Below are 15,304 nucleotides of genomic sequence, written 5' to 3' on the forward strand. Positions count from 1 at the left end.
TTGGAGTCTTAGTTAACACAGAAGCAGAAAAATTGGAGGGAAAAAAAAAAAACACATCAGCCTGAGGGTCAGTACTTTCCTTATTTTAATTGAGCAAGTACTTCCATATTTCTGTTTTGTACATACTGCCTGCCTTCTTATAATGCCACAATGTTATTTTGACTTGAATACAAAAATAAGGTAAAATAACTGTGAATGGCTTTCTCACTCTGATGCATTTCAGATGGTGTCAGACATAAACCTGTCTTTTTCTGTTGTGCTGTGCCATTAATAAGTAGGACCATCTATTGTTTGTATTTACACCTTTGTCCCAAAATAGCCAATGCAATGAAACTTCAAGGGTCCATCTGTTCAAATCGCAAGGCAGGCCTGAGTTTGTGTCTAAGTTTAGGGTCTCAGCCTAGAAACTATTTTGTAGTTATTCATAGGCTCTGATTTTATTTATTGACTCATTGTATAAATGTTCCCTCAAAACCCATCATGTTTCTAGAGACAGGCAAAGAAACAGTACGAGCTGAATTTCTGAACTGCTCTAACTAATTCAAGATTATCCAAACTGGTGCTGTTAAGTACTGTAAGCTTTTATTTGGTTAGTCCTTCGCCAGGTGCTTATCATCACACGTGCACTCTTCTTATGCCGTGTGAGGCTCTCTCTTAACAGCCACTTTCGTAACAACTGGCCCTGACTCTCCTTTGGACCTGATTAGACTGTGCTGCTGCTGGCTCCCCAAACCACATGCTTATTTTCGCTTTACCCAGGCTCTTGATCTTATACCTGTGGCACCGAATCGACAAACGTATTTTCTTACATCCCTAGCAATGTCAAAAGGAGATAAGAGCCTCGCCCCTGGCAATGTCAAAACAGATAAGAGCCTGCTGGTTCCCATTGGCTGTCATCACCTGGCAATGTGCTCTGAAAGTCCAACGTCACTTGCTGATCAGTGGGGAGACATTTTACATATTAACCTGCACAGCGTGACTCTCCTGTCCGGTACTGAACCCCTCTGAGAATCACTTGCAACGATGCACTACAGTAACTATGATGTGTGCGGTGCCATTCCTGAAGCAACTGACAGACTGCATCTGTAAATACCCTATTTATTTTTTATTTTTTTTTTTAGAAAGCAGCATCAATGCATGATTTGCAGGTATAAACTTTACAATACCAACGTCAATCTTAAAATATTGTATAATAAAATTTACATCAATATGTAAAAAGCTGCAAGTTAGTATCTTAAAAATTCATCGTCTTAGTGGTTATTCCATTGTGTTTTGTGGGGGAGAAATCACCCTGAATGAAACATACAAACTCATTTTCAAAACTGGCTTTTTGGATCTCCGAACAGTACAATTAAACGTAGGCGTTCTTGTCAAAGTGCTTTGGTGGGGTTTTGTCTGGGACGCTGCTGTGAACCTTTGTGCGAGAAGACATCACAGATGTGGCTCCGTTATATGCATACCCCCTCCTGGAAAGAGAAGAGAGTCACTGTTTACAGCTCATCCCCCGGACAGGGAGCGTCTCTGCACCCAAGCGCTGCAACACCACAGAGGCAGGAGAAATGTATGGGAACTTCAGAGCGCCTGCGGGGTGCAGGGGGACACCTTCCTTCTCTATGGAGTCTTGTTCTGGTTTGAGGTTTCAGTTTCCCCTCCAGCATCTCTCTTTGCCGTTCCCCTTTGCATAAACTTGTATCCCTCGTTCACAGCCAAGTGAATCGGTGCCCGATCAGATGAAATATTTAGGCTGGGGCCTTGATGGACAGTTACCCCCTCGAGTTTTGCCTGTTCATTATCACCCCTCCTCTGCTTCTGGAGGTCCCGCTGCCGCCACCACCGTCTGGCAGCTCTCTCACTTTTTATCTGATTTGGGATTAAACCAACAACTCTTCGCAACTCTAAGGTGACCTGACTGCTCTTCCTCCATCTGTGAATGCATTTTTTCCCGCTGTAGCAAGTTGATAAAGTATTTGTAACACAAGTATTTTTACTGAGACATTGGCTTTTCTTAATTACATTAAAGGTGGGAAGAGAATTACCCTAAAATCCCATTAATTTCTCTCATGCACGCAATCATTTTCTGACCTCACTGCGAAGTGTTTCGGAAAAGTAATCAAGCTGCGTAACATAGCAGGTACCAATGCACTAGTATTGATTTCGTTCAGTAAGTGCAACTTGTGTTTTACCTTGAAGATTTACTGTTTTCAGCTATTGAGAAGCAGAATATACTGCCACCAATTATGCAGAGTGAAGCTCCAGCCCATCCAATGAATAAAGCTGCTCCTAATTCATACCTACAGGAAGTCAATAAATGCGTTTAACAAAGACAGAATGAATTTAACATTTTTTTTTTCAGAATAGAAGAACTACATTTTTTTTCCTGATTATTTTTTTCACTTGACACACACATTTTTCATTGCAAAATCAGCAGCTCTGACGTTCACCCAGGTTCTTTTCATTATTTCCCTGGTACATGAGAGGCAGACCTGTCCCCGAGGCACACTTCTGCAACGTTCACCTCCCGCACAGCCAGCCTCGCTTCTCCAGATCTCTTCCCAGTCGGAGAGCTGCGGATATCTGTGATTCTTCGGCCCTTCTACACTGCACAGCTCCCGTCCCCTTGGACCATTTCAGATTTGTTCCCATTGTCTCCCGAGCTGGACCGTGGCTTTCCGTGAGTCCTCCTCTGAGGCTGTTGAGGCTGGGGACTTGAGCTGCTGCCTACAACTCTCCTTGTCCTTAGTTCTCCCCTCTGGCTCTCAGCACTTGTCCCTCTCCCTCACTCTCCAGCCTGAGCACATGAGGTTTTTATACATATATACATATCATATGCATATGCAATATATAAACGCACACCTGCAAGATATGCACCCGCATGGAATCATAGAATAAAATCTTTAGGGGTGGAAAAGCCCTCCAAGATCGTCTGGCCCAGCCATTCCCCTACCACCAATGTCACCACTGAACCATGTCCCTGAGCACCACGTCCAACATACATACACACAAAGCCAACATACACACGCACACAGATGCTGTAGCAGTGTGTACACATGCGTACGTGCACGTGCCTGTGACTTTCTGCTTCTCCAGTCCCTGCTGCGGGGCTCAGGCTGGGAGACGCAGCTCACCAGAAACGGTCTCCTCCGCAGCCACCACTTGACTGCAGCCAGAAACTGCTCAGTTTGACCCCCTTGGTACGTCCCCCTCCCCTGGGAGGAGATGGTGGTGCTTTAGGAGCATTATCGCGTCAGGGTAAGTCCAAGTTTTGAAAGCAGCAGCTGTAAATGAAGGAAAGTAAGAGGCAAGGGGAAGGGAGGCTTCCTTAAGGAAGCCTTTTTGTCCTTCGGGATAGCACAGGACCCTATCCCCTGTGCAGCCACAGTCGTAATTCAAGTGGATTTACTCTACATTAGTTCCAACCTTTGTTATCGTGAGCTCTGCTGAGGCAGTCTATCAAAATCCCCGGCTTGACAGCCTTCCTCTGCAACAGAAGGAATTGGCAGCGGCATACTTCTGAGCTAGTTCTGACCACGCTGACTGTGAACAGCTCCTGTTTTGACATTAGTTGAAATACACAACTGAGAACACCAGTAAGCTGTCCTGCAAAACTCTTATCTTTATGGAGATGGTGCTGCGGAAACTGAAAAATTCGCTGGGGGTCCAGACACCCAGAAAATGATACAGCAAACTGTAGAATAGGTCACACAAGAGGGTGAACATTGGCTGGAGAACAAAAAGTCACTTTTCCGTGTTTTATTGAGATTTCACCCAGAGGTAAAGCACGGAGTTTTTTTTTAAAAGGCATACTGCAAAAAAAGCCACACGTAGAAAGAATATCAGTCCCTAGAAGCCGAGAACACCCCTAGTTCAAGTTATTTCAGGGACCTACTGCCAAAAAGAGACGGGGACTTCAGAACTCAGAGGCAGGCCGCTTGGTGGGGGCTTGTACCTGAGTCGTGACAGCCCTGTGAGTGCTCTAATGTCTAGACTTCCTTCTCATGTCCCATTCACACCATCCTAAGCAGAGGTTTTATTTATCATCCCTTGCTAAAGAAGGATCAGATTCCTCCAGACATTCTCCATACCTGATGTGGGATTTAGGGACCCAACCTGCAAATTAAGACGCTGGAAGCCACAGCTCAGCTGCCTTTCACCCAGGAAAACTCGTCCTCCAGCCCCTTGACTTCAAAATCTACCACACGTACCTTTATTTCTAATTACGCTAATGTTTCTGTCCAGGTGCTACGGTTTTCACAAGACTGAGCAGATTTCTGTCTGTTCAAGATCTGGGAGCTCTCCGGCTGAAAGCAGGTACCTGCATCACCCAGGACCTTGTTACAGTCAGCATGCAAGAATCTTACGCACTTGACTCCAAAGAAGGTTTCTAAACCACGCGTGCTGAATCACAGCCCCAAGGTGCCCATTTAGTGAGCTGCAGAGGCGAATCAAAGCGTTGAACTCCAAAATGAAGGGGCGTGAGGCAGGTCCCATGCTGAGGATGCTGCCAGCGCACAGCTCGGGCACGCGGAGCACGGTCAGACCCACGGAAGGCAGAGCAGAGCACTGGGGTGCTGGAGGACACAGCTGGACACGGACCCAGGAAAGCTGCTGCTCTAGCAACTCCCCTGCCAGACCGCCTGCCTAGAAAGTGGGAAGCACCAGTTCATGTACACATCCCCATCCAGCAACATCAAGCTGTTGGCCTGAGGCTGGGGGGGGGAGATGCAGGGAAACCAATCGCCACCTCCCCTCTTGAACCTCTCGTATAGAAAGGAAATTGGGATTAAATTGGGTTTAACTGGGCACAGAAGGGTGACCTGGCTGTTGCCTAACAGTTGGGAGGCCAAAGATATGGGGTCCAGTCTTTGATCTTGGGACTGGTTGTACCATTAAAGCAGTACTTTAACATGCCTAAGCAGGTGGTACATATGGACCCTTCCTGGTGCCTGCCATACTGCTAACCTAAGGAGTTGCAGAGCTGGCCTAATTGGTCTCTCCTCCACACCTTCATATACACAAAAGACTTTTTGATTTACACTGGTGCTTATCGGGAATTTTCAATCGCATATCAACCTGTGTATGGCTCCCTGGATTTTATCCAATCCAGGTTATTTTTTGCAGTTAAGGAGCCAGGCCTACCACACCATCCAAATTCCAGTAAGTGCCGTATTAAAAACATCCTGCACCTTGATGCCTCTTGGAAAATAGACTAATACATGGAAATAGGCTTTTTTAGAAGAAATTTCTCTATTTGTTGTTTTTCCCCTCCCTTTTTATCATTACAACCTTTACAGGAAACGCAGTCTCCTGTTCCTATCATTCTTGCTTGTAAGAACTAGAGCAGCGACTCCCGGCGTGGGGCTGTGCACCCACGGGCTCCCACCAGTGCACCCAGTCTGCTGCTGCAGGATCACTGGGAAATCTCCAGGAAGTCAGGGGAACGAGGCACTGAGGAAGAGGCCGAAGGTGGTGACTGCTGGAGACTAAAAGAATTCAACAGCAGTGAACTGGGGACCATGTGGTCCCCAGCCACACGGACCCAGCTGGCTAAGAACAGATTTTTTACTCTAATCAATCCCAGGAGGCAGAATTCAGTGAGACACAAAGTATAATATCAGCACAGAAGGAAAATATCCTGGCTGTTACATAGGTCAGGACCATGAAGCAAACTTTCGAGCAAGCAGCTGAAACTTTGTTAGCCAGCTAGATGAACTCCAGGACATTTGTAAATACCACGCCTAACTTCTCAACGAATCCATACAGCTACCCAGCGGAAACCCATATTTTGGACATCTAATTCTTAAGATTCATGGAAAATTAGGGCTGTGTGAATGAACTGTGCACAACTGATTCAGAGAAAAGACGGCTGAGGAGAGACAATTCTCTATAAAAATGGAGGTTAGTCAGGTTAATTTGGATAAACTAACTCTATTCATCAGGAATAATGATAATTATAGAGTTCAGACTGTGGGAGGGGACAAAAAGGATGAAAACTAGAAAAGCTTTTATTAGAAGTAGTAAAGTGACAAAATAGTTTCCTAAGAGAAGCAGTGGGAGCAATGCTGGCGCGACAGCAGAACAGAGAGAAGCACGGAGTTTCTTCTCTTAGAGGTGTCTGAAGAAAAATGCAGTCCAGCTTGGCTGTGAGTACCGAGGCATCCCGTGCTGTCACCGAGCCTCTGCGCGTGTTGTTCCGTGAGGTGGAACAACACTTATGGAGCTGTTTTAAATCCATAATGCAACCTATTGTGTGGGAACATAAAATCCAGCCTAAGACTTCTTTCTAAGTAAGGTTGGCTTTAGAGTGTCCCAGAGGTGACTATCATTCCTTGCTAAGCTACATGTAATTCAAAACCAGAAGTCTTTGGGCACCAGCTTCAGGCAGATCTCTGATTCCTCCTGCACCTGTATATATTCAGGGCACCTCTTCCCCAGGCAGAAGACCAGAGGGAAATTCTGACAGCCAAAAGGATGCCAAACATCCCGTGTCATTAATTTTCCACTAACGGTATCTCAAACCTCTCTTTGACACCACCCAAATAACTTCAGGAGACAATGTGCACCAAATAGCAAAGAGTTGAGGAACCAAAGCAGCGTCCTCTCTCAGTTGGGCCAGTACCAATTTCCACAGCATACCAGCAAGGCTTATTAAATGCTTCTGCAATGTATATCAAAGTAAGAGTTCCCAGAAGGCAACAAAATTAATTGCTCCAACGTATTTTATATTGTTTCAGAGAGAAAGTAGTCAAATAACACCTTTATCTTAACCTGAAACAAGATCACTGCATGAGCTACATCACATGTCCACCATGTGAAACTCCAATTACAACTTCTAGTATTGCTCTCCACCTTTATCTTTGCAGCCGGTATTTTTCGTGCCAGCAGTTGTGCTATTCTGGTTGTTCAGGAAAAAGGTAATTTCCGCAGATGAAATGTTTTAATATTCGACCTTTAATTTTTTAGACTGTTTTTCTCATTTGCTTGCGGTAAAACTCTGCCATGAGGTCTGCCTGCCCTTTTTGCAACAAAACAGTGTAGGAACACAACGAAGGAAAGGGAATTTTGGCAATCATGAAGCTATTTTTCATTGGGAACATTAAGCCTGATGAATAATTAACTTCTGGCTGTATAGCCAGTCCCCATTTTCTCCACAGTAGCTCACATCCTTGTTGCTTTTGGTGGCCTTTGGATCCTGTCCTTTCCTCCTTACGGAGGAAACTAATATGGACTTGTTCTCAAGAAAAGAGAAACTGTGTCAACCCTACTGCAAATGTGGATCCAACTGATGTTATTTATTCAGGCTGTCAGCTTTCTTTCCATCAAAACGAAAGGGAAAGGCTCAGGGCACCTTACTTGGGTCTCAGGGAAATTTATACCCAATGCCTGACATCCTCGGGGATCACCACAAAGAAAGCTTACATTACAGCCTATGTTTTCAAACTTGGTGGCTAAAATGCAAATCCAAAATCCCAAGATGGGTTCACGAATTGCTGCCTTTGAAGGTCCTGAGCACTCACACAGCTTTAAGGGGAGTCTTTAGGGATGCTCATTATTTCTGGTTTGGTCCTGCAATTCTATAAACACACACTCCCTTGTATCTAATTACACGTACAGCTAAAGCATTGACATTAGTGCTTTATGATTGTAGGTTATGAAAATATTTATGGTTCAAGTTAACAGTCATCGAGATATCAAAATCTGTCAGCAAAAAGTCCACAGAACCTGCGGAATGTCTTTTCAAATGGACTCTAGATTACACAGTGTTCGATACCTCTATGGAAACCACCTTCTATCAAAAGCTTAAAGGAATAATTTTCTTCCTATCGAATTATGTGCCTAACAAGCACCTGTCTTGTGAAATGCCTTCTCTGCATCTTTGACATAAACACGGACATAACTCCTGATTAACCCAATCTTCTCTGGGACGAGTGCTGTAGAGTCCTGCCAAGCCACGATAAGCCTGGGCACAAAGACCACAGACCCATCACTCTACAAAGAGGTGTTAGCTCATGAAACCTCAGCACACAATTACTACAGTTGGAAAACATGATTAAATATGAATAAATAAAGCCCACTTTCCATTTCTACCCAACAGGCAAGCATCTGCTTTCTGTATATATAGGTGCTGGTGCGCAGCATGAAACTTAAGGTCTACTCTTGAAAGACTAAGGGGTATAGGAAAGTACTTACTTTTGTGCAATATAAGAAGGATCAAAGAACTCAGACGTAATCCTGTTTGCATACAGGGAACAACCAGTCATAGAGCACAGCCCTGAAAAGCACAAGACAAACCGTTCAGTGGAACCAGCAGAGGAGCTTTGGGCCTGACCCTGATGCGGTCACGTAGAATTAATTGCGTGTGGATTTCTGCCACAGAACAGCAGCTCTGGCATGACTCCGAATGCACAAACTTAGAGAAATAAGGTATATTTACCAGACAGTATGAAAATCAGTCCAGCTAAACAAGCTATTTTTGCTTTGGTCTGATCAGAACCGCCGATTTTTGTACACTTCATCCCAATCAGCCCAAACACGGAACCGAAGAACCCCAGGCAGACGGCGGAGATCATCAGTCCTCTGCAGGCTTGGATGTAACCTGCAACGAGAAAGGGTAAGGCTAACGTGAGGGCAGCGAACACAACGGGTTTTACAGTAGCTCCTCTCACCCTGCATAGCGTCTGGCATGAATTAATTACTGCAAACTGAATTAGATCTTGGCTGGTGTAATGCCAACTTATCACAGAGTGTATACTTCCAGGTGATGGCGTGATGATGCCACGTGAACCCGGCCCTTACGAAACACGCTGTGTCATTTGGGGCTGCAAAAACAACTGTGGCATTGGGCACAGTGTCGCCAGGAGGCTGTAACCCACTGGGTTTTGAAGAGCAGCTCTGTGTGGGACGTGCAGCACCTGCCACGTGCTGCAGAGGCACTCAAAGCAAGTCTCGATGTGCACAAGCCACAACGGCAGCAGGTTGGCAAGGCCTCATCTCTTGTGGATCAGCCCAGCAGGCCCTCGCTCTCCAAGGAAGTCAAATACGTGCTCAGCTTCACGGAGAGCAGTGACCCTCTGAGACAAAGCCAGCTGCTGCCACGCCGGACCAGCGCCTCACAGCTGGATCTGGCCACACGCAGTTTTGCCAGGCTGCTCTGAACCGATGCGCCCGGGGGCAGGACCTTTCTCCAGGACGCCCGACCGCTCGGCCTCTTCTCCCTTCCTCCTGGGATTAAAATACAGTGATAACCACGTGGCACCATTCACAGGGCGGAACAGGGCAATCTCACACAGCCGAATAACCGTTTAATAAAAAATAAAATCATAATAATTTCTCTTTAATGATAAAATCATGAAAGAGAAATCTCTGGCTGGCTGGCAGGCCCCTGAGCTGCAGATGGCTATCACAGACATTTGGCCTTCTTCTGCACTCTTTTCTGGCATCCACTTTGGCCGCTGCTGGAGCAATACCAGCTCCAGGATGAGCAATCTGCTTGAGAACACTTTAAAAAATAATAAATAAAAAAAAATCGCAGCTTTGTGTAATACGCAGCACACAAGAAGCTATTCGTAGGACTTAACGCCCCATTTTACCAATCCTACACAATGCAGGTGCTGGACCGCGTGTCTTTGGACACAACCTGCTGGCATTTGTCTACATCTGTCTGCACACATATAGAAAACCTTCCTCTACAACCTGCTGCTGTAGTCCACCTGCTGAAGAAAGAATATGCAATGAAATAACTGTAACTGTCATAGGACTCTCATGTTGGAATATAAACATCCTTTGTGTCCGCTGATGTGTCTTAACATTGTAATTACAATTATAATAGTAAGTCTGGACTGTAAGGAGAAACCTCCCTTTGCCATTGACGATAAATGAAGCACAGGCTGACAAGTTCAGAATTGGGTCTCACTACACCTAAATCTAAGATTTCTGATTTTTAGGTATTTACAATCAGGTGTAATAGCCTTTATCTTCCATATACAATAATATGTCTCAGTTTGTACTTTTTATACAAATTTATGTAATGTGTATAAATTTGTATATTCTTCTATTTTTGAAACAGGATCATGAGGAAACCTTCAGTTCTTACAGAAACACACCTCAGCCATGTTCCCTTGAAGTGTTACTTCAGCATTATTACCATGTTTAAGTCTTGTTTGAGCTTAAAAATTAGCCAGCTCCTTGGATACAAATATTTTTTTCTTTTGGTCTTTGGATTTCTGCTGTGCTGAGAGTATCTATTGCTACTTTAATGCAGTATAGTTTGATAAGCAAGGCTGATATTTGTCTTTAGCAGTGGTCAGATAACCTAGGATATAACGCCTCTAGTGGAAATGTTTAGTGGCAGGCTGCTGTACTTTAAAACCTTTTGAATCCACATAAAAAGCAATGCTTCCCAATGTTGTGGCAGAAAGGAGACAGCTCTCCTGGGAGCACAGCTTAGATAGGAAACCGCTGCTGTCTGTGGTCTTCTCCACTCACCACTGAAGAGCCTCCAGACCTGAGCCAGGAGCCATGAAAAGCGGCTCCCGGGAGGTCCCTCTCGAACCCCTAAACACACGATCAGAATCCTACACATCATCCTGTGGCACCCCAAAGGAGATGCCTTCACCTGAAACACCGCTCGACAGAACGGAGAAGCACCACCAGGTCCACACTACAGGGGCTAACTCGGACAAGATAGGAGAAAAACCCAACAGAAGAACTACAGACTGAAGATTTACAGAGCCAAACCTAAGACCACCACCTGCCTAAGCTCTCCTAGGTCCTGTATAAGTCATTCTACTTTTTTTGGGGGGCGACCTGCAAGAAGACAAAAGGTATGGGCACACTGAAGAGGGAACCACTCTGCAGAGCACGCAGTCATACACCGTAAGAAGCTTCTTCACTTCTGGTGTTCACCAGACTGTACCATCAGCTGAGAACATTTCTAAGGCATCGCTCACCCTGTCCTAACAGAGGAACCTACAACAGATCACATTCATTGCACCTGTTTTATTTAGTTATGTATTTATTTTCTGCAAGGGTTATAAAGTGAGCTTAGGGAACTCGCAGTAGACAGCCATATTGTGGTTACCTCCAATCAGGTGGGGCGACCACCTTTCTAGCCAAACTGGACAGGGCACAATTTCCTCAACAGCGAAATAAAACTATACTCCCGAACAGCTCAGCTCAAATTCCAGCAATAGCTAAAACTTCTGCTTTCGAGTAAAATCCTGTATTTTCACTCCTTCCCCCGCAAGCCCTCAGGCGAGACCCAAAGGCTGTCGGTAGGAAGCGGCGTTTAGTAGGATTTCAAAACGTGGCTCTTCGTTTACAAGACACAGGTCTGAAGACAGCAGCCTTGTTTTCTCTCATTAATTTTTGCCAGTAGGCCTGGAAAAGTTTGCTCGTACTACTTTTCCATGTAACGTATTTCCTATAGCAGCCAGGTAAAGCAGGAGACGCAAACTGGCGAGGAAGCTGTTATTTTTGACAGGCCCAATTTATTGACACTGTTAGGAGTTAATTGGCACATTAAGGTGCTGAACCATGAACATATTTACCCAGAGGTCCTCTAAACTTTTCTTTATGCCTGAACCTCCTAGGACAAACAGTAAATATTCACCCCAACCAACATAGCCCGCAGATGCTAGGAACGACGTGGCTGAAATTCAATTGTTGCTGAAGGTCAACGCACAGCTTTAAAATAGGTTGAGGGTAGTGAGACAGCAAGAAATGATTAACTCCCTCACCCAGAAATCATTTTCATTTGTAAGAGCACGAGCTGGAGCACTGCTCAGCTCTGCTGAATGAGTAACCTTCCCCACTAAATATTTCACCAAATTCCGCAGGGCAGCCAAGGCGGGACTCGTTTCAGCCCACCACAGCACTTACCCAACAGGCACCCGTTTTTAACACAGATACCTGAAAAAATAATCGCAACCTGCACCCATAAGGTGGGAGAGCAGAAGACTCAGCTCTACCAGGCTGACTGGAACACCAGGAAACATAAAAGGGTGAAACCAACCTCAGCACCAAATCCAGTCCCCAGTCACTTGAACCTAGGTTAGGACTGACCTGGACAGCGTCTGGCTGCAACATTAATCAAACCTTTGCTTTGCTTCCTTGAAAGCAAGGACGTTACCTTGCTTACCAAGACTTACAGGGCAGGGAAGCTGTAAGAAGAAGGGGGAGCTGCCAACTTCTTCCCCCTCTTCCACCAAGGACCAAAGAGTGCCCCCTTCCCCAAAATGCGTTACATGTATTTGCGTCAGGGTCCGCAAGAAGCTGGTACCTTGTCGTGTACACGCCGACCACCCAAACGAAGCTCCAAAGCAACAAAAAGCCATATGTTTTAAACAGACAAGTAGACAAACATGTATTACGCATAAAGTCATGTTTAGCAGCATTCCACGAGAAACCTATTTCAAGTATTTTTTTTTAGACAAATGTGTTTTGTCCTGCATTCAAATTAATCTTGCTATCACCTTGCTTGCCTCACTGCTCTCACGCTTGCCTCTCATGCTCGCCTCTAACGCTCTCAAAGAGCTATGGGGAATTTGTATATTTATACAGGATATACATACTCAGAAAAAAATCTGCATACTGTTATGGGGATCATCACTTTCACAACAAATACCTGCAGTGGCATCTTGCAGTCCGCATCAAGTGTAAAAGGTTACCTTGCAGATAGAGCACAAATTCCTTCCGAAAGCACACGCCCATTGCTTTTGTATGTTTTTCTAAGCTCTAATACCCTCTTTCATCCCCTAAGTAAATTTATGTTGAGCTGTGCTCTTTCGAAAGGTCACTGGATCCACCGCTGGAAGTACGGTCACGGACACATCCTGCTCTGGGGAGGAGGTTCCATCACCAAGTTTCCATCCATGGCCAGGAGAGCACAAAAGTAAACCCCAAATGGTTTCAGGTCCCACAGACTGCAATATCATTTTTGCTCGCGTACAGAACATGGGGGCGAGCCCTTAATGGGGGCTGGCCGGACCGAATGAGTGAAGGTGGGAATCCGGGCTGCACAGCCCAACGCCACCCCATGCCGCCAGACAGAAAGTGGCGTCGGGGAAGGGTCTCCTGACCACTCCTGACCCCACCTACCACACTGCTGATGAAGAAGGGGGGCCTTCTGCGCCCCATGGGACCTCCCAGTCCTGCCCTGCCATGTCAAGGAGTGTTTTTCCTGCGCTCCTCTTGACAGAGCTTACTGCTTCTGCTCACAACCTCTTTGGGGAGAAAGGGAAGCCAGATCCGTCCCTTCTCGCCCCTCCTGGGTCCTGCCTGAGGATGCTGAGGAAGCTCCCTCGTTCCCGATCCCACAGAGAGCGGGATTCGGCTCAGCCGGGTAAGCCTGTGCCAGGAGGAAGGGGAGGACAGGGAGAGGCCGTGAGGGCGCTGGGGGAGGTCAGGCCTCGTGCTGACACAGCTCACCTGGCCTGTGCCGGGGAGGGTTTGGGGGTGCATCATTCCCCACCCTGCCCGCCTCCCGCCCGCGCCGTGCCTGGGGGCCAGGACTTGGCCCTGCAGCACGCGGAGATGCTGCTGAGGAAGGCTGATGCCGTGCTTCCTCCCTCTGCTGTCAAACGCCCGGCCAGGAGGGCGGGATGAGGCTCTCTCCAGATGTGCCTTCTGGGCTCAGGAGCTCCGCCAGCTGCTTCCCTCCGCAGCCGCCGCCTCAGAAACTCACCTCCTGGAGCAGCGCAACCCGCAAGACTTTCCAGACCTGAGTCTGGGGGTGGCAATGCCTCTTCTTTTTTGGGGAGGGAATTTAAACGTCCCCGATCTTGCACGCTCTGTTTGCAGCTCTGCTCCTCCTGCTCCAAGAACGGCTTCGCCCCGAACCACAGAAGCAGCCGAACAACAGGCTCGGTGCCTCCGGAAGGTGACGCGCGGCAACTCCGCGCTGAAGCCTGGGCACTGCGGGCTGCCAAGGGGTCCCACAGCCCTACCGGAGGTGGGACAGCCCTGCCACCCCTCGGGGGCACCGGCAGAGCCCTCAGAGCCCCCTGCCACCGACGGGCTGGGGGGAAAGATGGTCCTGGGGTCGGCGCTCCGCCATCCTGCCCCACGGCGATGCCTGCGCTGCCCGCCCTCGGTGCGCGGACCTCTCCTGCGTCCTGACGGCGGATTAAAGGCTTAATGGCATTAATTTGCTTAACGATAACATTTATCCCCGCGGCGATAACATTAATCTCCGCCACTGATTGGCTTCGCACTTTCCTCTTCCGAGCGCACCTTTCGCACCAAAATCCGCCCTCAGCCTCCTGTGCCCGGCCGGGGCTGTAGGTCCGACTTGGTTTCAGCCCGCACCGCGTAGTTTTTTCACTCGCGACCCCCCAAAACGCCCATTTACCCCCCAAAACCCCTACTTACAGCCGCGCGAGCCCCCCCGCACCCCGCAGTGCTCCTGCCGGCACCGCAAGCGCTGCAGGTCGGGGTGCCGGGTGGTGGCACCGCACTGAAACCTGGACAGGGCCCCCAAATTTCCCCCATACGCTACGGGGTCGCGCAGCGCCGAGCCCCCCCCGACCCCCCCTCGCCCCCGGGGCTGCTCCCACGACATGGGGCGGCCCCGGGGGGGGTCCCGCCCGGCCCGGCTCCCCCCTCCCCGCTCTGCCCGGGGTCGTTTTTGATTTTTTTTTTGGAGGGGGGGTCGTCGGGCGGCCCTGACCGTCCAGCGCCAGCATGGAGGGGAAGTCCTTGCAGTTGGAGACGCCGGTGGAGTCGGTCACGCAGGTCTTCCAGAGGTTGGCCCAGAAGGTGGCGGTGGTGATGACCGTGCCGTCGATGCTGGACACCTTCCAGTAGTCGGTGGGCAGCGTGGAGGAGACCAGCACCCAGCCGGAGATGGTCAGCAGGAAGGCGACGATCTCCGCCGACGTGCTCGCCATCGGGCCCGCCGGGGCGCTCGGCGGCGAGGGCGCGGGAGCCGCGGCGGGGGCGCGCCGGGCGGGGCGGGGCGAGGCGGGGCGGGGCGGGGCGGCGAGGGGCGGCGCTGATTGGCCAGCCGCCCGGCCCGCCCTGCGCCCCGGACACGCCCCCCGGAGGGGGGCGGGGCTGCGCGTGAGGGGAGGAGCGGGGGGGAGCTGCGAGGGGGGCTCCGCATCTTCTCCCGCTGGTTGTAGGGCGGGGTGCGCCCATGTAGGGTCAGGGGCACCCCTGTAGGCTTAGGTGCACCCCTGTAGGGTCAGGTGCGCCCATGTAGGGTCAGGGGCACCCATTGAAGGCTTAAGTGCACTCCCTTGTAAGGTCAGGTGTGCCCCTTGTAGGGTCAGGTGCACCCCTCTGTAGGGTCCGGTGCACCCCCTGT

At 48.6% G+C, this 15,304-nt stretch overlaps 1 protein-coding gene across 2 annotated transcripts; it reads right to left on the reverse strand.

Annotated features, from left to right (window-relative positions):
• Positions 1-67: 67 nt before the first annotated feature.
• CLDN10 (claudin 10) lies at positions 68-14,950 on the reverse strand. Of its 2 annotated transcripts, XM_080606094.1 has the most exons (5): positions 14,666-14,950; positions 8,432-8,593; positions 8,188-8,269; positions 2,184-2,291; positions 68-1,466 (listed from the first exon to the last, which is right to left on the reverse strand). In XM_080606094.1, the coding sequence occupies exons 1-5, from the start codon at positions 14,883-14,885 to the stop codon at positions 1,352-1,354; spliced, it is 687 nt and encodes a 228-aa protein (XP_080462220.1). In that variant the 5' UTR covers positions 14,886-14,950; the 3' UTR covers positions 68-1,351. The 2 variants fall into 2 exon arrangements, with proteins under 2 accessions (XP_080462220.1, XP_080462221.1); XM_080606095.1 differs by lacking the exon at positions 2,184-2,291.
• Between the last annotated feature and the right edge of the window lie 354 nt (positions 14,951-15,304).

This window comes from Anser brachyrhynchus (assembly GCF_964034855.1).
Source record: "Anser brachyrhynchus genome assembly, chromosome: 1".
Lineage (NCBI taxonomy): Eukaryota > Metazoa > Chordata > Aves > Anseriformes > Anatidae > Anser > Anser brachyrhynchus.

What these genes read in the sequence shown, in the direction of transcription:
- CLDN10 (XM_080606094.1), bottom strand. Translation starts at nt 14,885, where the DNA reads ATGGCGAGCACGTCGGCGGAGATCGTCGCCTTCCTGCTGACCATCTCC. An exon ending in CTCCATGCTGGCGCTGGACG is followed by an intron (nt 8,594 to 14,665) that starts GTCAGGGCCGCC and finishes TTCTCGTTGCAG; the next exon opens with GTTACATCCAAGCCTGCAGA. An exon ending in CCTTCTTATATTGCACAAAA is followed by an intron (nt 2,292 to 8,187) that starts GTAAGTACTTTC and finishes GACTTCCTGTAG; the next exon opens with GTATGAATTAGGAGCAGCTT.